Source organism: Muscardinus avellanarius (genome assembly GCF_963383645.1).
Source record: "Muscardinus avellanarius genome assembly, chromosome: 3".
NCBI lineage: Eukaryota > Metazoa > Chordata > Mammalia > Rodentia > Gliridae > Muscardinus > Muscardinus avellanarius.
Window position 1 is genome coordinate 43603823 of NC_137788.1, and position 21052 is coordinate 43624874.

The following is a 21052-nucleotide window of genomic DNA, read 5'->3' on the forward strand; positions in this document are numbered from 1 at the left end:
TAGGAAACCTGGTACCACTGAAAGAGAATAACTCAATAAAATGTAAGTATAAGGAAACCATAAAGGATAGTTCTGAGCTTAATAGTATCGAAGCTGTTGGCACCTCTGGGCCCAAAGAAATGAGAGAAGATATGACTTGAAAGGAAAGAATTATTTAGAATTAGCAATATTGAGGGGAACATTAGCCTTTTCCTTAAAAGACATAGCCAGTTGACCTTGTAAGAGGAATCGAGGAAATTTATTAGCATGACCTCAGTTTTCTCCCTCCCTCTAACGTCCTGTTGGGAATCCTTCCCCTGGATGACACACTGTAAGAACCTCGGGATGGTACCTGTGCATCTTTCCTGCTGTCTTTCAATATCCTGAACACAGAAGCTTCATGATCCTGTTAAAATGCAAGGCGAACCGGGCGTGGTGGCACGTGTAATCCTAGCATTTGGGAAGCTGAGACAGGAGGATCGTGATTCAAGGACAACCTCAGCTACTTAGTGAGGCTCTTTGCAACTCAGTGAGACCCTGTTTCAAAATAAGGAATAAAAAATTAGGCCTGGGGATATAGCTCAGAGGTAGAAAGCCCCAAATTCTAACACACACACATTAAAAAAAAAAAAAAGGGCAGATCAGGTCATTCATCAGTTCAATAAACTTCAACAGTTTTAAGCTCATTCACAGTAAAATTCAAAATCTTTATTAAAACTCATAAGGCCTTTCAAAATCTGAGCATCCAGCCAGGTGTGGTGGCAAATGCCTGTAACCAGTTCTTGGGAGGCTGAGACAGGAGGATTGCAGGTTTAAGGACAGCCTCAGAAAACAGTGAGCCTCTCATCAACCTTTTGAGACCCTGTTTCAAAATAAAATGAAACAGGGCTGGGGATTTATCTTGGAGGTAGAATACCCCTGGGTTCAATCCCCAGTATCACTAGATGGATGAATGAATGAATGAATGAATGAATCTGAACATCCTCCATTATCATTCCAATCTTATTTTAGTAGCCACATATCCCATATTTCATTCTGGCCACACTGGCCTCAAGGCCCCTGCTCGACACCCGTCCTCAGGAGGGCAAGCCCCGCAGGTGTCTGCTTGCTTCTCCTACCTCCTCAGGTACATTCCTCTGGGACAAACCCTATTTTAAATTGAAATCGTCCCCACTACACTCCCTATCCCTATTCCCTCCTTACTCTCCTCGTCCACACTTACCAGCTAATGTGCAACATATTTCACTGCTTAGTATTTATCTTACTGCCTGCATCTCCAATCAGAATGTAAACTTCATGGATAGCAGGGACCTTTGTACCTGTACCTCGCACAAAGTAAGAGATCAACAAATACTTATTGGATTAACAAATGAAATAATATGGTTTAAGAAGTAATAAAGTTAATGCATCTTTTATATTCATCCAAAAGAGCTCATTTTTTTTCATCAGTTTACAAATTTTTTTTTTGGAATTGCTTATGGTTACTAACGCTAACTGGGCTTGCTAATTACAATTTGTGTGTGTGTGGCGGGGGTGGGTCTGGGGATGGAACCCAGGGGCATTTGACCTCCGAGCTACACCCCCTGCCCAATTTTTTATTCTTTATTTTGAAACAGGGTCTCACTGAGTTGCAAAGGGCCTCACTAAGTAGCTGAGGCTGTCCACGAACCGCGATCCTCCGGTCTCAGCCTCCCGAATGCTGGGATTACAAGCGTGCGTCACCATGCCCGGCTTAATTACAATTTAGAACTCTATTCACTGGATGTTGTTGTTTTATCCTCTGTGCCATAAATGGGGCTAAATGAACCTGAAGTCAAAGGCCAGAGACAGCAGAGGGACGTGGGTATGGGCTTCAGAATCAGATGGCTCTGGATTTCCAGATATTCCACTTGCTAGTCTAGGTCACTTAACCACGGTGTGCCTTCATTGTTAACCAGGCAGTAAGGAATAGTGGAAAAATCACAATGGCTTAGAAATCTGTCTTGCACGCTAATCTACCTGTAATTCTGGGGAAGTTATTTTATATATTGCTCAGTTTAAATTTCCTTACCTATAAGATGAAGATATCTCCCTCACGGCACTCTTGTAAAAATGTGCAATAAAGCATCTGACCAAGAAGACACTCAGTGAGTACCAATCTCTGTAAGTACTATAGGCTGATCTTGAATTTTCTGCCCAAGACAACTTTGTTCATTGCTAAGAAGTAACCTACTCTGAGATCTTTTGTCGGCCCATGGCTGTTCCCCTCCTAAGAAACCCAGAGTAACTGTCTCAATATTAGTATGAATCCATATCACTAGACAGCAAAGTTAGAAGCATATTCATTCCTATTAGTAATCTTTTACCCACAAATACACATTCCTAAGGGGATGGAAGACAACAGCAAGGTCTGCCAGCTGACAGCATTCCTCCTGCAACCACTTTCTGCTTTCCATTACAGGTGGAATCTCATTTTAATGAATACCATTTTAAACATCTGTTTCTGCATAGTGAGGTTATTTTTGTGTTCTAACAGATGGGCCACAGGAACTGTGCTTTGTTGACTTGGCTAAAACAATTCTAAAGAATGAAAATTTGTTCTTCACAAGTCCTATCCCTGAAGAAATATTTTGTAATAAAAGGCAATTATCATTTAGAAGTGATAGACCTTGGCCTATGCTAGTTCCAATAGATCAAGGACTGAATAGGCGGATGGACGGCAAAGCAGATTGGGCAGCAAGAGAAAATAAAAGGTTAAAAATGGAACAAAACCCTCAAGTGATGTTTGCTAGAAAGTACAAAACTTAGGCCAGAACTCCACTTATAAACAACCTCTCCTCCTTCACACCTCCCTCTACAAAGCCTTCCCAATTCCCTCTAAACACACAGCTCCACTGTTTTCTATACCCCCCGCTTGTCCTGAATCTGGGTCCCAGGACTTATCAGCGTTTGTCCAGTAGCTTATACCTTATCATTGTTTTCTGCTCTGTACCTTTCTCTCCTCAAGATGGAGCTGGACTGAGCTCAGAGCACTAAGATGGACTCAACTTCATATGCCTTTGTAACAGAGCCCAGAGTTTACGATATAATAGATGTTTTAATAAATGCTCACTGAACTTAATATATACGAAGAAATACTGATATGCTTAAATTGACCATTTTTACCTAACCCTAAGAGCAAGAACCCTGTTTTATTTCCTTAAGATTTGGTAAAAAAAAAGAAAACTGAAAAATGCTGTAGTTGACAAACCCAGTACACTGTTTGACTTTTCATTTCTTTCAAGACTTTGATGCACATGTAAATCTATTACATGCTGCTGAATTAAACACTACCAGTAAGTGACTAAAACACACCGCTTGCTCTGAGACCCAACTTGAGGATCCTCAGTCTGTCACTCCATAGGAGCAAAGGTGGAGTCCCAGGAGAGGGACTTGGAAGGGCTTGATACACCTTTGGGTCTGGCAAACCGCAGTGGCCGGTTACCTGAAAAGAACCTGGGACTGTGAAGAAGGCCTTGGAGGAGGCATTCTACCTCTGAGCTACACCCCCAGCTGTATTTTATTTTTATTTTGAAACAGGGTCTCACTATGTTGAGAGAGTCTCACTAGTTACTGAGGCTGGCATCAAACCTGCGATCCTCCTGTCTCAGTCGCCCAAGTAGGGGGATTACAAGCCTGCGCCACCACCCCGGCGGTGACAGGCATTCTGAGAGAGGTTAGGAATCCCAACACAGGGACTCCAAGCCTCTGGTCTCTGGGTCCAGCTTCAAGGAGCCTGGAGCCCGCAGCTTCTGCCCGGAGCCCCCACTTTGGGAGGAGGTTGCCTCCAGGCCTGCGGGCTGCCTGGTTTGTTTCCGGGCCTCCTTGGCCCGCGTCGGGCCCTCTCGCTCCATCTCTGCCGCCCCAGTGAACTTCATGCACACCGAACAAAAGGTCCCAGCTCCTTTTGCGCTCGTGCAGATGGGCGGCCTCTGTGAGAAGGTCTCCTGTTCCCAGGGCCTGAGTTAGCCACTCGCACCCACTGGCACTCTCACTTTCTCCTCTTCCATAGCATCCACTAGGCTTTGGGGCCTTGAAGCCAGTGGCTTCTCTCTCACCTAGAGTTCCTGGGGGAGCACATACATGCTTTGGTGGATACTTCTAGCTTGCAAGGAAGAGCCCCTTTGCCCTCCTCATAAGGGAAAGACTTGAATCTTTTAGAAAGGAGGAAAATATTGCTAACTCTAAAAATGAACCAAGTGTCGTGGCACATGCGTGTAATCCCAGTACTTGGGAAGCTGAGACAGGAGGATCGCAGGTTCAAAGCCAGCCTCAGCAATTTAGTGAGGCCCTCCCGTACTTAGTGTGAGACCTTGTTTCAAAATAAAAGAATAAAATAGGGATGGGAGTATTCATAGTTCGGAGGTAGAATGTCTTGAGTTCCATCCTCATTATTCCCCCCCCCCTAAAAATAAAAATAAGCAAGTAAAATAAAACTAAAAATGTTGCCTCGCTTGGCTCCCTTTCAGTCTGGTCTTGAGGATGAGGTGATAGCCCTCTCGTCCTCCTTCTTGACATCTGGAAAGGAACTATTTTCCCACCACTTGCTAATTAAGGTGAACATCAAGAGCTTCCTTAAGTTCTTAAGTGATCTTACTTTTGCAGAAACTGTAATAGTAATGAAGTGTAAATATTTCAGCGATGCATGACTTTCAGCAATTGTGTGTGTGTGTGTGTGTGTGTGTGTGTGTGTGTGTGTGTGTGGTACTGGGGGTGGAACCCAGGGGTTTTTCTACCTCTGGGCTATACTTCCAGACCTATTTTATACTTTATTTGGAAACAGGGCCTCACTAAGTAGCTGAGGCTGGCTCCGAACCTGTGTGATCCTCCTGTCTCGTTCAATCCTCCTGTCTCGGCCTCCCAAGTGTGGGGATTACAAGTGTGCGCCACCACGCCCAGCTATGCATTGTTTTATTTAATCCTCACAATCTTTTGGCAAGTGAGTACTATTATAACTTCTACTCGATGGATAAGGATAAGGTGATTTGGATTATTTCCCAAATTAAGCTCATAAAATCAGATTTTCATAAGATATCATCCTTTTTTTGTGTGTGTGATACTTGGGGTAGAACCCAAGGGCGTTCTACCTCCAAGCAACACTCCCGGCCCTATTTTTTTTTTTTAGAGGTTAATTACTTTGTTATTATTGAATTATAATGTAAAGTCTACATCTATGTTTGTATTTACATCAAGGCTATTTTTTTATTCTTTTTTCTTTTTTTCTTTTGGTGGTACTGGGGATGGAACCCTTCTACCTCCAGGCTACACTCCCAGACCTACTTTTTATGTTTTATTTGGAAACAGGGTCTCTTAAGCCAGAGAGGCTGGCTTCGAACCTACACGATCCTCCAGTCTCCACCTCCCAATTGCCAGATTATGAGTGTGCACCACCACACCCGGCTTTTTTGAACTTGAACCAAGATCCTCTGGTCTCAGCCTCCCAAATGCTGGGATTACAAGTGTGTGCCACCACGCCTGGCTGCTTTACAATATTCGGTGTGTATGTTATAATGCTTTTTAGATCAAATTAAAGGAAATCCGCCAGGAATGGTGGCGCATGCTTATGGTGCCAGTACTTGGAAGGCTGAGACAGGAAGACCAGAGGTTCACAGCCAGCCTCAGCTACTTAGATCCTCCACTAGCATGACACATTTCAAAATTTATTAAAGTTTATACAGCTGAATTTCAACACAAAATATTAACAAAGTCAAGAATTGACAACAAAACTTTTACTGAGATTTTTAAATTTTTTTTTCAGCTGGGAGTGGTGACACACACCTAAAATCCCAGTACTTGGGAGGCTGAGACAGGAAGGTCGCAAGTTCGAAGACACCTCCAGCAAGTAGTGAGACTCAGCAATCTAGTGAGACCCTTTTTCCAAATAAGAAATAAAATCAGGCTGGGGGTGTAGCTCAAAGATAAAATGCCTCTGAGTTCAACCCCCAGAACCACACACATACTTTTTTTTCCTACTAGCAATCGAACTCAAATCATTCTACCTCTGAGCTACATCCCCAGCCCTTTTTATTTATTGTAAAACAGGATCTCAGTAAGTTGCTGTCTCTGGCCTTGAACCTATGACCCTTCTGTCTCAGCCTCCCAAGTACTGAAATTACAGGCACATGCCACCTTATAGTCAGGCATGGTGGTACATGCCTGAAATCCCAGTACTTAGGAGACTGACACAGGGCTCTTGAAGGATCAAGAACTTCTTCAGCAACATAGCAAGACCTTCAGCAACTTAGTGAGACTCTGTTTCAAAATAAATAAAAAAGGGCTGGGGTATATCTAAGGTAGAATGGCCCTGAGGTCAATCCCAGCACTCCCCCCTCTCCAATATTAACAGTATGATCTGACCCATGGTTGGCAAATGCATTGAGAAAAGCTCATAGGAATAAAAAAGACGTAGAAGCATCTTAGTATTAAATATAACCAGCTTTCTTCATCATGACAAAAACAATCATTTCAAACTAAAAATAAAAAATACATACTATGTTTTTAGGAGATTGCTAACATTTCTTAACTTGATATTCATCAGAATTTCAGAACATGGAAGCCATATGGTCTATTTAAATCACTGTCTTCAAAACTCTTTTGTGTGTTAAACAAGAAAATACAGAGAGAAAACCCCATTATGTTTTATGTAAGCGTGTCATGGAGGACTATTACAGTCTTTATTTCTCGTGGTGGTGGAGACTCAGTGCAGGGCCTCCCACATGCAGGGCAAGTGCTCTACCATTTAGCTACATCTCTCAGCCCTTTAAATAGTTTAATAAAAGTTATAAGCACTTAGCAAATATTCTCAGAAAAATCATTTACCAAAGTTTACCCCAAAAAAGGAATACCAAAGTCCTTCAGTCCTCCTAACCTCTGTTGAGCAAAAATCAACCAGAATTCAAGAGTCAAATTATAGAGAATATAGATTTTATTGTTAATAGAACAAGAATACTTAAGGTAACTTAAGAACTCTTTGGGATAAAATGGATAACAGAGATTGAAACAGTTATTCATACTAATTGAATAAAATGAAAATCCTTTATACTAATAGGGAGTATAAACTGTCAGAGTCATGATTAATTAAGTTTAGAAAACAATTTTGTAAGGAGGCACAAGAAATAAGAAACTTTCTGAAATAGTTGTATTTTCAGAGTTTTTGGTTAATGATTTATGGACACTTTAATCATTGACTTATATCTGGGTGGTACAGTCATAATTTTAGTCCAATTTATAGCAAAATATAAAAACTGTAAAACTGTGAGCTTACACCAGTATTAGTATTTGACTTAGTGAGGCCCTCTGCAACTTAGTGAGATCCTGTTTCAAAATCAGGAATAAAAGGGTTGAGTGTGCAGCTGGGCGTGGTGGCACATGCTTGTAATCCCAGCATTTGGGAGGCTGAGACAGGAGGATCACGGTTTGAGGACAGCCTTAGCTACTACGTAGTGAGACCCTTTGCAACTCAGTGAGACTGTGTTTCATAATAAAGAATAAAAAGGCTGAGGGTGTGGCTTGGAGGTAGAATGCCCCTAGGTTCCATCCCTAGTACTGAGGAGAAAAAAAAAGATTGAGCGTGTAGTCGGAGGTTGAATGCCTCCAGGTTCAATCCCCAATACTGCAAAAAAAAAAAAAATTAGAATATTATACCTGTGTTTATAGCAGCGCAATTCACAATAGCCAAGTTATAGAACCAGCCCAGGTGTCTGTGAACAGATGAATGGATAAAGAAAATGTGGTGTGTACACATGACGGAATTTTACTCAGCCATAAAGAAGAACAAAAATACGTGATCTGTAGGAAAATAGATGGAACTAGAGAATATTATGCAAAGTGAACTTGGCCAGGCTCAGAGTCAAGGGCAGTATGTTTTCTCTCCTTTGTGAATCTAGAAAGACTTTATTAATATGAAGATAGATTGATAGAATATTTGGAGGGGGCTGAGCTGAGAGTTAGGGCTGGCAAGGAAAGAGTTCAAATGACAGCACGGCACTACGGGAGCGTGGCGTCACCAGTCTCATTAACTGGTGTGGGAAGGAAGAAGGGAAGCAGGTTGGTACGCGGAGGGAATGCACAAGGAGCTGTGTGCATGTATGTTTTTAACACGCGGAATCTAATTATGATGTAGCATTGCAATGCATCAATAAATTATGAAAAATAACCACAACTCTAGTTCTGGCTAATTAATTATTTATAGTTAAAACCAGCTGGGTGTGGTGGTGCCTGTAATCCTAGTACTTGGGAGGCTAAGACTGAAGGATCACAGTTATGAAGCCAGTCTCAGCAACTCAGCAAGAATGTCAGCAACTTAGCAAGACTGTATTTAAAGATAAAAAGCAAGGCCGAGCATGGTGGTGCACGCTTGTAATCCCAGGACTTGGGAGGCTGAAACAGGAAGATCACAGATTTGCAGCCAGCCTCAGCTACTTAATGAGGCCCTTGGCAACTTAGTGAGACCCTGTTTCAAATTAAAGAATTAAAGCAGGGCAGGGGATGAAGCTCGGAGGTAGAATGTCCCTGGGTTCAACCCCCAGTTTCAATAAAATAAAATATTTTAAAAATGAGCCAGGTGTGGTGATGCATACCTGTAGTCCCAGTACTTGGGAGGCTGAGACAGGAGGATCACAGGGTCACAGCCAGCATTAGAAACTTAGTGAGCCCTCCACAGCTTAGTGAGACCCTGTTTCAAAATAAAGAATAAAATATGGCTGGAGGTATAGCACAGAGGTAGAATGCCCAGGGGATTCAATCCCCAGTGCTACATAATAATTAATAATAATAAAACAAAAATGAAAGGATTAGGGTGTGGCTTGAAGACAGTATTTCCCTGGGCTCAACTCCCAGTACCAATGAATATATGAGTAAGTTAGAACCTACCGTCCTTTGTGTTTCGTCCTGCAGTGCTGAGGATTAAACCCAGGGTTTTACACGGGATAGTCAAGTGCTTCTCCACTGAGCGATATCCTCAGACCATGGAGCCAAGTGTTCTTCCTAGTGGGGGTTACAAGATGATCAGAAAGATAAAAGCCCATCCTTATAACTGTGGTAGTGATTCCACTTATTAAATCAATTCAACATGTGTAATATGTCAGGCTTTCTTTCCTATAAATCAACTTTTGCATAATTTTCATATAGTCATCTAGTACCAAAACTCTTTGGTGAAGTGCAAAGGATGCTGGCAAATAAAGTTTTGCTTCATTTGTGCTTCATTTTGTGTTAGGTTTCTGTTACCCCTTGTCTTAATTGGTTGGGCTACTATAACAAAATGCCTTATAGTGGGTAATTCATGAACAATAGAAACTTACTGGTCAACAGTTCTGCAACCTAGAAAGCCCAAGATCAAGACTTTAACAGATTCAGTGGCTGGTAACATCTCGCTCCCGCCCCCCTCATGGGTGGCAGCACCCTGATGCGGTGGGAGGGCAGGGAGCACTCAAACCTCAGAAGTGCACCAATGGGTGACTTCTCAGCGGCCTCACCTCGGAAACCACGGCAGGGAAGGTAGGGAAGGTTAGGTGCCAACACGACTTTTGGAAGGGCACATTTAGACCTTCCACCTTATTGCCTTGCTTATTTGCTGTGGCTACTCCTTTGTAATAATCTCCTTACATGATAATTTAAATTGTTAATTATTTTCTGTGTGTGTGTGTGTGTGTGTGTGTGTGTGTGTGTGTGTGTGTGTGCGCGCTGGGGATTGAACCCAGGTGCACTCTATCTCTGAGCTAAGCCCCTTTTTTATTTTTTTATTTTGAAACCGAGTCTCACTAAGTTACCACATGGTGGCCTTGAACCTGCAGTTCTCCTGTTCCAGCCTCCCAGGAACTGGGATGACAAGCATGGATGACTACTGTATGTAGCTTCTTTATTAGTTTTGAAATAAGCCTTAAGTATATCATTTTATTGACAATAAGAAATCAAGTGGTAAAGTTTTAGGTCTAGCATATTGGTTAAAATAAATGTCTAGTTGGAGTTCTGGCTAATAGAATGTTGAGGTGGGCGCAGTGGCTCACATCTGTAATCCCAGTACTTGGGAGGCTGAGAGCAGAGGATCACAGTTTCCACTCAGTGTCAGCAACCTCATTTGGCCCTCTGCAATTTAGTAAAACACTGTTTCCAAATAAAAAATAATAAAAATAAATAAATAATAAATAATAAATAAATAAATAATAAAAAAATTAAAAATGTGGCTGGGAGTCTAACTCAGAGGTAGAATGCCCCTAGATTAAAAAACCCCAGTAATACACATGCACACACACACACACGCACACACGCACACACACACACACACACACACACACACACACACACACGCACACTTTGGCTGTTAGGGTAACATAGCAATCATTTTGTTATTTTGTGGCAACCACAAACTAACAGAAAATAGTTGTCTAAACTATGACTGTTGACCTGTTGACAACTAACATGGACATTTGTTTTTATCATATTACCTTGGTGAAAAGTGACAATGCCAGCTACAGAGCAAGAGAGATAAACCAAAAAGAGTTTTACAGTTTATTATACTCACAGATGCCTGGGAAGAAACAGAATGATCTAGAAGCCCACTCAGGGAAAGCACCAGAGTCACTCACGAGGCTTTCTGAGAGAACTCTGGGCAAGTGACTTTGCAGTGGTTTCCAGGAGAAGGAGTGGGTGGACAGAGGGTCAATAGATTTAGAATTGGCTAGTTTAAAAGATCCAGCAGGTTCTTACAACATAGAGTTTGGATACGGTTTGGATATGGTTTGTCTCTCAATGTTTCAATTAACAGAAGCTCGACCCCGATGTGATGGTATTGAGAAAGAGTAGGACCTTTAAGATGAGAGGTCTAGCCAAGGCAATGACGTCATGGAAGCAGCACTCTCAATCTGGATTAAAACTCATCTCCCTGGAGTGAGTCAGGTCTTGCAGGACAGGATTTGTGAAGTGGAGAGCAGGTTATTGTAGAGCAAGGCCACTCCACGTGTTGGGGTTTTTCTGAACATGCTGCTTTCAGCTTGCACATGCACGCCCACTCCATCATACCATCCACCAATTATGATGCAGTAGGAGGCCCTCTCCAGATATGACTGCCTGAGTTTGGACTTTTCAGACTCTAAAACTATAAACCAAAGTCAGTCTTTTTTCCTTATAAACTACTCAGTTTCTGGTATTTTGTTATAGCATCACAAAATAGACTAAGACATCCTGGTTGTCTGGTACCTGACCCTGGTGTAATTAGAGTCATTGTATAGTGTGAGATCCCAATAAGAGAGATGGTTGAAGGTGTGGACATAATGGGCTGCTCCAGAAAGGGAGCTAACTAGTCTATAGCCAGGGTCTGAAAACAAGGTCAAGACTGCATTTACTTAAAAAGAAAGGAAAAAAGAAGCTATATTATAGCACTGAATACAAGGCATTCTTTTGCCCTTGCATATGTAGTTTTGAGTCAATGGGATCCCATACAACATTTTAAATGTATAAGTCACATCTGTAAGGTTGCTTTCTTCAAGGTATGAACATTGCAGTTTGTTGCAATACAAATTAGTCTCCTTTTTCCCTTTTGATCTTTTCCAGGTTTTGTTTTGATTTTTGTTTGTCTCTTTGTTTGTTTTGCAGTACTGGGGATGGAACCCAGGGGCATTCTACCTCAGAGTTACATCCCCTGCCCTATTTTTTATTCTTTATTTTGAAACAGGGTCTCACTGAGTTGCAAAGGGCCTCACTAAGTAGTAGCTGAGGCTGTCCACCAACTGTGATCCTCCCATGTCAGCCTCCGAAATGCTGGGATTACAAGCATGTGCCACCACACCCAGCTGTTTTTTTATTTTGATATAGGGGATTAAACCCAAGGCATTCTACCCCCAAGCTACACTCCCAGCCTGGTGTGTGTGTGTGTGTGTGTGTGTGTGTGTGTGTGTGTGTGTGTGTTTACTGGGGATGGAACCCAGGGGCATTCTACCTCCAAGCTATACCCCCATCTCTATTTTTTATTCTTTATTTGAAACAGGGTCTCACTGAGTTGCGTAAGTAGCTGAGGCTGTCTGCAAACCACGATCCTCCTGTCTCAGCCTCCCAAATGCTGGGATTACAAGCGTGAGGCACCATGCCTGGCTCTTTTGCCAGTTTTTAGGTGGTTAAAATAATTTGTAGTCAGGCCAGTGCCAGCAAAGCCGGGATTGGGGCCTGCCATGAGGCATGGCCGGTGCTGGGCCCTCCAAGGCTGGGATCGGAGCCTGCCTTGTGGTGAGGCCGGTTCTAGGGCCAACAAGGCTGGGATGGGTGCTTGCCATGTGGTGAGGCCGTAGCTGGAGCCAACGAGCCGGGATAGGAGCTTGCCTTAAGGTAAGGCCTGCGCTGGGGCCTCCGAGGCCAGGATGTAGCCTGCCATGAGGCAAGGCCAGTATTGGAGCCAGCGAGGCCAGCGAGGTCGGGATTAGAGTCTACTGAGCAGCTAGGCCGGTGCCAGGGCCTTCAAGAGTGAGATCAGAACTTGCAATGCAGCATACACAGAGAAATATCACAGAAAACAAAACAAAACAAAAATCAGATGCTTTCCCTAATATGCAAAAAATAGGAAGAAATGGGTAATAGGAGGAAATCTGATTGAAGAAGGGGCCCTATCGAGGAGCAATTAAGGTGACCAGTCAGAGAGAATGGGATGGGGAAGATGAAATCTCTTTACAACACATGATGTGTGTAAACAAATATATCAAAGTTAATCACTAAATCAAGTATGGGACTGAGAGAGAAGGAGGGAGTAGGATGGGGATTGGATAAGGGCCAATTGGATGATGTGTGCTTGGAAATCCCCACAAGTCTTGTATTCCATTGTGAAGTTTGACTACAATGCACCAATAAAAATATATTAAAAAATAAAATAAAATAATTTGTAGTCATATATTAGGTCATTTCAGAATGTATAATGATCTTAAATTATATAGTTGCTTACCTCATTTAAAGGTCTCTTATCAAAATTAGAGAGGAATAGAAAATAGTACAGTATTTACAGTGACAATATTTCACAATACTGTGGAAGTTGAGTCAACTCAGTAACATGGAAACTGCCCTTCACTAGAGTAGACATTCACAACCTAGGTGGTAATCAGAGTGCCAATCTTAGGTAAAGTGTTAATTTGGAATAGGAGAGATTCATAATAAGAATGTACTGCTTGGCACTCTTGTAGGCTGGCTGAACATTTGTTTCATGCTTGAAGATCTATTTTTTGCCCAGACAGCAGCTGTAGTTGCACCTCTGGTAGAAACTTGGTATCTTTAGAGTTCCCTTTAAAATTCATAAGCATTTGACTATCTCCTTCCTATTTGCTCTTTTTTTTTTTTTTAATGTGGGTCTGGGGATGGAACCCAGGGGTATTCGACCTCCAAGCTACACCCCCTGCCCTATTTTTTAGTCTTTATTTTGAAACCTGGTCTCATTGAGTTGCAGAGGGCCTCACTAAGTAGCTGAGGCTGTCCACGAACCGCGATCCTCCGAGTCTCAGCCTCCCGAACGCTGGGATTACAAACGTGCGCCACCACGCCCGGCTCTATTTGCTTTTTTCTTATGTATCAGTTAAGATCTGCAAAGTCCCAACTCCTCTTTACTTCTTTGTTATTATAAACATTTGTGATATGACAGCAATGCATAATTTGCATTCCCGGCAAACAATTCCTATCTCTGATACTGAAATCACAGGGCTTTGAGTTTGCTGGTTAATCCCAGAGTCATGACTTTGTCTTTATTGGTCTCTTGAGATCTTCCACTTATTACAATTCTTGAGCAGTAGCAACATAACAAGAAGGGAATGTGTTTCCAGAATACAACAGCACTAACCTCCAGCTTTTTCTTATATGGCCCATTATATATTATCCATGCCTTTCGATTAGGGTATAAAGCAACCTATAAGAACTAAGGACCTAGAGCCAGGCATGGAGGAACATGCCTGTAATCCCAGCACTTTGGGAGACTGAGCCCGGAGGATGGCAGACTCAAGACCAACCTCAGCAACTTGACGAGATGCTCAACAACCTAGGGAGACTCCGCTGCAAAACAACAGCAAAACGTGGGGCAGGGGTAACGCTTAGAGTGTAATGCCTCTGGATTCCATACCCAGGATCACAGAAAAAAGAAAGAAAAGAAGAAAGAACTAAGGATCTTTGTTACTTGTTTTATAAATTACAGTATTTTATTTAATTAAGTTTATATTATTCACTGGAAACATTTATTATTATTATTATTATTATTATTATTATTATTATTATTATTATTTATTTTGCAGTACCAGGGATGGAACCCAGGAGCATTGTATCTCCGAGCTACACCCCCAGCCCTAGTTTTTAGTCTTTTTTATTTTTGAAACAGGGTCTCACTGAATTGCGAAGGGCCTCGCTAAGTAGCTGAGGCTGTTGGATAACCAGGATCCTCCTGTCTCAGCCTCCCAAATGCTGGGATTACAAGCGTGCACCACCATGCCCAGCCGGAAACAAATTATTTAAATATTTGTCTCTTTGAATAAAAAATATACCTAGGTATCTTATTTTACCTTTTTTCAGTTGTGCCTTTAAATTTTTTGAATAGAGGGCTAAATAAGTGATTGTGTGCATGTATGCCTCTCTCATCTTGTACCCCATTAAGATGTTTGACTACAATGCACGAATAAAAATGAAAAAACTCAAAAAGAATAATCAAACATACTTAATCTTCTAAGAAATATTAAAAATTTTAAAATAGAAAATAAATGGAAAAAAAGAAAATAAATGGAAATATGATAAAAAAGATATGCATAATTATAAAATTTGAATTGTATGAAAATTTTGTGTGAAAACTTTGTTTTTCTCTTAAAAGTTAAATGGAAGGCTTTTGGGGATACATATTACCATTTATTATTGGTAACATTACCAATAATGAATATTACCATTTATTATTGGTCATAACAATATTACACAATTGCATTTTCTCAGATATTTGTTAAATTTGACAATAAGCACAAACATGGTACTTTGTGAAATTGATAGCTTCCTGAAAATAATGAAGCACTATACATTTTATTTCTGTGCCAAAAGCTATAGAAAGCTATTTCTCAAAAGCTGTAAAAGCTTCCTGCAAAAGCTATAAAATAAATTAACGCCCACCAGAGGATGCTACAGCTGCACAGAGAGAAGCCAACACTGGCCTTGGTGACAACACATCTTCTTAGTTCAACCCAGGGAAAGTAGCGCTTGAGTATTTACACTGACAGCGACATGTGTTTATCTTTTGGGCTACGACCCACTCATCTTTTGGAAGTAAGGCTGAAGTGAAGAAAACCCAAGTAAATTTGGGGGAGACTTGAGAGAGAAAATTGAGGAGTACTTCAGTAAAGGTCAACGAACTCATGTTCTCTACTGGTACCATATTGTTCAACAATTTATTTTTGCATACTGGGGGTGGAACCCAGAGGCTTTCTACCTCCAGGCTATACTCCCAGACCTTTTTTAAAATATTTTATTTGGAAACAGGGTCTCACTAAGTTGCTGAAAGCCTCACTAAGTAGCTGAGGCTGGCTTCGAACCCGTGCCATCCTCCTGTCTCAGCCTCCCAAGTGCAGGGATTACAAGTGTGCGCCACCACGCCCGTCTAAGTCCCTCTAACTTTGTAAAAAAAAAAATGCCTCTAGTAATTGCATCAGTGGCAAATAAAGGCTCTTTGTGTGTGTGTGTGTGTGTGTGTGTGTGTGTGTGTGTGTGTGTGTGTGTTTACTAGGGATTGGACCCAGGAACATTTACCTCTGAGTTACACCCCTAGCCCCACTTTATTTTTTATTTTGAAATAAGGTCTCACTGCATTGCTGAGGGCCTCAGTAAGTTGCCGAGGCTGGCCATGAACCTGTGATCCTCCTGTCTCAGCCTCCCGAGTACTAGGATTAAAGGCATGTGCTGCTGTGCCTGGCCAAGATTTATAACACTCTGAAGGAAACTCATGCTTGGGAAGAGAGATGAAAGAGTTCATCTGAAATTAAGGATAGTGATGAATGGACTTTAAAAGTTGAACAAAAATTGGAAAGTTTAGAATACCTGCAGTGAAGAACAGGAGAAAGAGCTGATTAAACAACCATGTTATTTGTTGGATTTAATCTGTTCTAAAAACAAGCAGCTAGGGACAATGGCACAGGCCTGTAATCCTGGTACTTGGGAGACTACAACAGGAGGATCACAGGTTTCAGGCCACTGCATGGTAACTTATGCGACCTTGTTTCAAAATAAAAAGCAGCTGAGAGCCTGGCATTGTGGTGCATGCCTGTAATCCAGTACTTGGGAAACTAACACAGGATGGCCTGCCTAGCAACCTGGTGAAACCCTATTTCAAAATAAAAAATAAGCCAGGCATGGTGGCATTGCTTGTAATCCCAGCATTCGGGAGGCTGAGACAGGATTGTGGTTCACAGACAGCCTCATCTACTTAATGAGGTCTTCTGCAACTTAGTGAGATCTTGTTTCAAAATAAAGAATAAAAAATAGGGCTGGAGGTATAGCTTAAAGGTAGAATGCCCCTGGGTTCCATCCCTAGTACTGCAAAAATAAAATATAAATATAAATAAAATAAAAAGTTGGGCATGGTAATACATGTTTGTAATGGAGGCTGAGACAGGAGGATTGCAGGTTTGAGGACAGACTCAGCAAGTAATGAGATTCTCATCAACCTAGTAAGACCCAACTTCAAAATAAGAATAAAACAGGGCTGTGGGTATAGCTTGGTGGTAGAATCCCCCTGAGTTTAATCCCCAGAACCACAAAAAAAAGAAAGAAGAAAGAAAGAAAGAAAGAAAGAAAGAAAGAAAGAAAGAAAGAAAGAAAGAAAGAAAGAAAGAAGAGAGAAGAAGAAAAAAGAAAGAAAGAAGGAAAGAAAGAAAGAAGAAAAAAGAAAGAATAAAAAAGAAAGAAAGAAAGAAAGAAGAAAAGAAAGAAAGAAAGAAAGGAAGAAAGAAAGAAAGAAAGAAAGAAAGAAAGAAAGAAAGAAAGAAAGAAAGAAAGAAAGAAAGGAAGGAAGGGAAAAAAAGGGCTAAGGGCATAGCTCATAGTTGTAGAATGCCTCTGGGTTCAATCCCTGATACCACGGAGGCGGGGTTGGGGGAAGACTCATCTTGGGATATAGCTCAGAGTCCGAGCACCCTTGTGTTCAGACTCTAGTACCAGAAAGAAAGAAAGATCACCAGAGGAATAGTTGTTTCTGAAACTTCTCTATATAAGTTAGAGTATATAATGTAGATCTGTACAGTTCATTACGAATAAAAAATATAATAAATTATTCATAAAATAGAATATGCTGGTGGTTCTATCATTTTAGAAAGCGAGGGAATTGCCCTTTTATGAAAAAAATGTAGATTATATCTCCTAAGTATTGCTTTAATGGAATCCTGTAAATTTTGATATATTTTCAGTTTATTTGTTGAAAGTATTTTCTATTTTCCTTTGAGACTACCTCTTTTTGCTCATGGATTATCTAGAAATGTATTATATCAAAGTTTTAATCTTTTTTTTTTTTTTTTTACTCTTTCTCTATATTGGAGACTGCTCTTAATAAGAATATGCATTCTTCTGTTGTTGGATTGAATTTTCTAGAATGTCAATTAGTTCCAGTTGGTCGATGGTGGTGATGTCAACACTTGGGTTCTAAGGTTTCCCTGGAGATCATCTTCCTCTTACTCAGGAGAAAGAGCTTGGAGAACAGTGCTCGGGAGGCTTTTATGACATCACTTCCACTCGAATTCCATTGGTTGGAATCTAGTCACATGGCTTCACCTAATGGTACAGGACTCTGGGACCTGTAGTCTAGCTTTTTGCCTGGGAAGAGGGGAAAATGTATTTGGACAACCAACCAGCAATCTCTCTCTGTTCTCTGAAAGAGCTTGTATAAGATAAGAAATACTTAAATCATAGGTATACAGTAGAAATGGTAAAGTTATTGGGGCCTGTGTTTTCTTTGGAGAAATTTTTTCAACTGCTAATTCAGTGTAATGGCTACATATTCATTTAGGTTTTCTGTTACTTCTTGAATCACTTTGTGTAAGTCATATTTTAGGTATACATAATTTTATATAAGTTTTAAATAAATTAGCATTAATTAATTGAAAGTATTTTATTTTAACCTCTACTATATATGTGTGTGTGTGTGTGTGTGTGTGTGTGTGTGTGTGTTTCTTCATTTTTAATATTTATTTATGTCTTCAAATTTTATTTGGTTACTATTACTAGAGACCTGCCAATTTTACTATCTTTACCAAAATCCTAATTTTTATTTCATTAATTTCTGGGGTTTTATGATTATTTTCTGCCTCTACCTTCTTTATGTTTACTTTGTGGGTCTTTTTTAACATGTAATTTGAATACTATACTCATTGTTTTTTGCTTTCTTTTCTAATATATGCATTTAGGGTCTCCATTTCCCCTAAAATTGGCTCCAGCTATGTTGCAAATACTTACATATAGTACTTTATTTTATTTATTTATTTATTTATTTTGGTGGTACTGGGGTTCCTGGAAACCCTTGTACCTCCGGGCTACACTCCCAGACCTATTTTATTTTTGGAAACAAGGTCTCTTAAGCCAGCACATCTGGGTTCGAACCTGTGCGATCCTCCTGTCTCCGCCTCCCAAACATGGGCCCGTCAGCCCTGCTTATATTTTATTATATATTTTTAAAAGCAGAGTGAGGATTAATTCTTACTTTACAAGCTTTTTTTTTTTGTTTACTCCATACCTCCTTGGTATTTTACATATTGCATTCCACAGTGAACCTACTGATATTCAGTAGATATTTGTTGAATTTATAAATATATATCCTGAGATTGAAATATGGTAAAACTCTAAGAGTAAAATAATGAGGTTGCAAAGCCGGGAGTGGTGGCACATGCTTGTAATCTCGGCATTTGGGAGGCTGAGACCGGAGAATCGCGGTTCTCGGACAGCCTCAGCTACTTAGTGAGGCCCTCAGCAACTCAGTGAGACCCGGTTTCAAAATAAAGAATAAAAGATAGGGCAGGGGGTGTAGCTCGGAGGTCAAATGCCCCTGGGTTCCATCCCCAAACCCGCAAAATAAATTAATAATAATAATAATAATAATAATAATAATAATAATGAGGTCATTTGCGAATACTCAAAAAATAAATCAGTAGCCGGGAGTAATGGTACACACCTATAATTCCAGTACTTGAGACAGAAGGATCACAGATTCCAGGCCAGACTCAGAAACTTAGTAAGACCACATTTCAAAATAAAATAGGGCTAGGCCAGGCGTGGTGGCGCACGCTTGTAATCCCGTGCTTGGGAGGCTGAGACAGGAGGATCGCACAGGTTTGAAGCCAGCCTCAGCTACTTAGTGAGGCTTTCAGCAACTTAGTGAGACCCTGTTTCCAAAATAAAATATAAATGGGTCTGGGAGTATAGCCCGGAGGTAGAAAGCCTCTGGGTTCCACCCCCAGTACCACCAAAAAATAAAAATAAAAATAAAATAAAATAGGGCTGGGGGTGTAGTTCAGAGGTAAAATACCTCTAGACTCAACTCCTAGTAACCCCCCAATTTTTTTTGTATGGCTGACAATATCAATACTCTTAAAATTAAAAAAAAAATTAACGGTCTGGGGATGAGAGACAAAAATCCACTGTGAGAACTCATAAATTGTTTATATCAAGATAAGTTACAATTTCATTGGAATGTAGAAATCTATACCAAGTCATAAAAATGCTTTGACTTTTTTTTTTTTTTTGTACAAGGTATTGAACCCAGGGACATTCTATCTCAGAGCTATACCTCTAACCCTTTTTATTTTATTTATTTAATTTATTTATTTATTTATTTATTTATTTATTTATTTATTTATTTTGGTAGTACTGGGGTTCCTGGGAACCCTTTTACCTCCGGGCTACACTCCCAGACCTATTTTTATATTTTTATTTGGAAACAGGGTCTCGTAAACCAGCAAGGCTGGCTTGGAACCAGTGTGATCCTCCTGTCTCTGCCTCCCAAGTGCAGGGATTACAAGCGTGAGCCACCACGCCTGGCTTAGTTTTTATTTTGAAACAGGATCTTGCTAGGTTGCTGAGGGTTTCACTAAGTTACTGAAGCTGTCCTCGAACCTGTGATCCTCTTTTCTCAGCCTCTCAAATACTGTGGGTCACAGCCTTATGCCACCACACCCAGCTAGCACTTTTCATTTTTTATTTTGAAACAAGGTCTCACTAAATTGCTGAGTACTGGCCTTGAATCTGTGATCCTCTTGTCTTAGCCACTGGAGCACTGGGATTACAGGCCTGCATCAATTCTCCACAAGGATTTGGCAATAAAAAGTTCTCACAGTGTTTAACCAGGAAGCCTTAAACATTTTTTTCCACTTATAGGTCTTCCTATATCTTTATACATTGTAGTTCTTCCATGATCACATCTATAATATCTTTTAATTCCTTTTTTTCCCCCTTTTGGTACTAAAGATTGAACCCAGGGGTATTCTACCTCTGAGATATACCCCCAGACATGTGTACGTGTGTGTGTGTGTGTGTGTGTGTGTGTGTGTGTGTGTGTGTGTGTGGGTGTTATCAGGGATTGAATCCAGGGGCATTTTACTTCCGAGCTACACCCCCAGCCCTATTTTTTATTTTAAAACACGGTCTCACTGAGTTGCTGAGCTGGCCATAAACCTGTGATCCTCCTGTCTCAGCCTCCCAAGTACTGGGATTACAAGCGTGCGCCACCATGCCTAGCTCTATTTTTTGTTTTTGAGACAGAATCTCAATAAGTTGCAGAGGACCTCACTAAGTTTTTGTGGCTGGCCACAAACCTCAGATACTCCTGGCTCAGTCTCCCAAATACTGGGATTATAGGTATGCACCACCACATCTGGAAGGATTTCTCTGTAAATGTATGTCCTTTCTACTGAGCAAAGTACTTCTCAAGGGAAATAATTTCATTCATTTCATTAATACTAGTTTCTAGCACAGTGCTTGTCCTTTATTTTTTTACTTTTTATTTTATTTTTTTTTACTTTTTGCGGGTTTGGGGATGAAACCCAGGGGTATTTGACCTCCGAGCTACACCCCCTGCCCTATTTTTTAT

The 21052-nt window shown here is 40.8% G+C and overlaps 1 protein-coding gene across 1 annotated transcript in view; it reads left to right on the forward strand.

Annotated features, from left to right (window-relative positions):
* Positions 1 to 947: 947 nt before the first annotated feature.
* The window catches only part of LOC308260082 (uncharacterized protein C1orf185 homolog), a gene marked incomplete at both ends in the record, with an annotated part of 37084 nt that continues 16979 nt past the window's right edge, over positions 948 to 21052 (forward strand). The window contains 4 exons of the mRNA XM_080691413.1: positions 948 to 1105; positions 3723 to 3939; positions 10760 to 10881; positions 17654 to 17751. Of these exons, the coding sequence (XP_080547539.1) occupies positions 948 to 1105; positions 3723 to 3939; positions 10760 to 10881; positions 17654 to 17751 (595 nt within the window). The remainder of the gene's footprint in view (positions 1106 to 3722; positions 3940 to 10759; positions 10882 to 17653; positions 17752 to 21052) is intronic.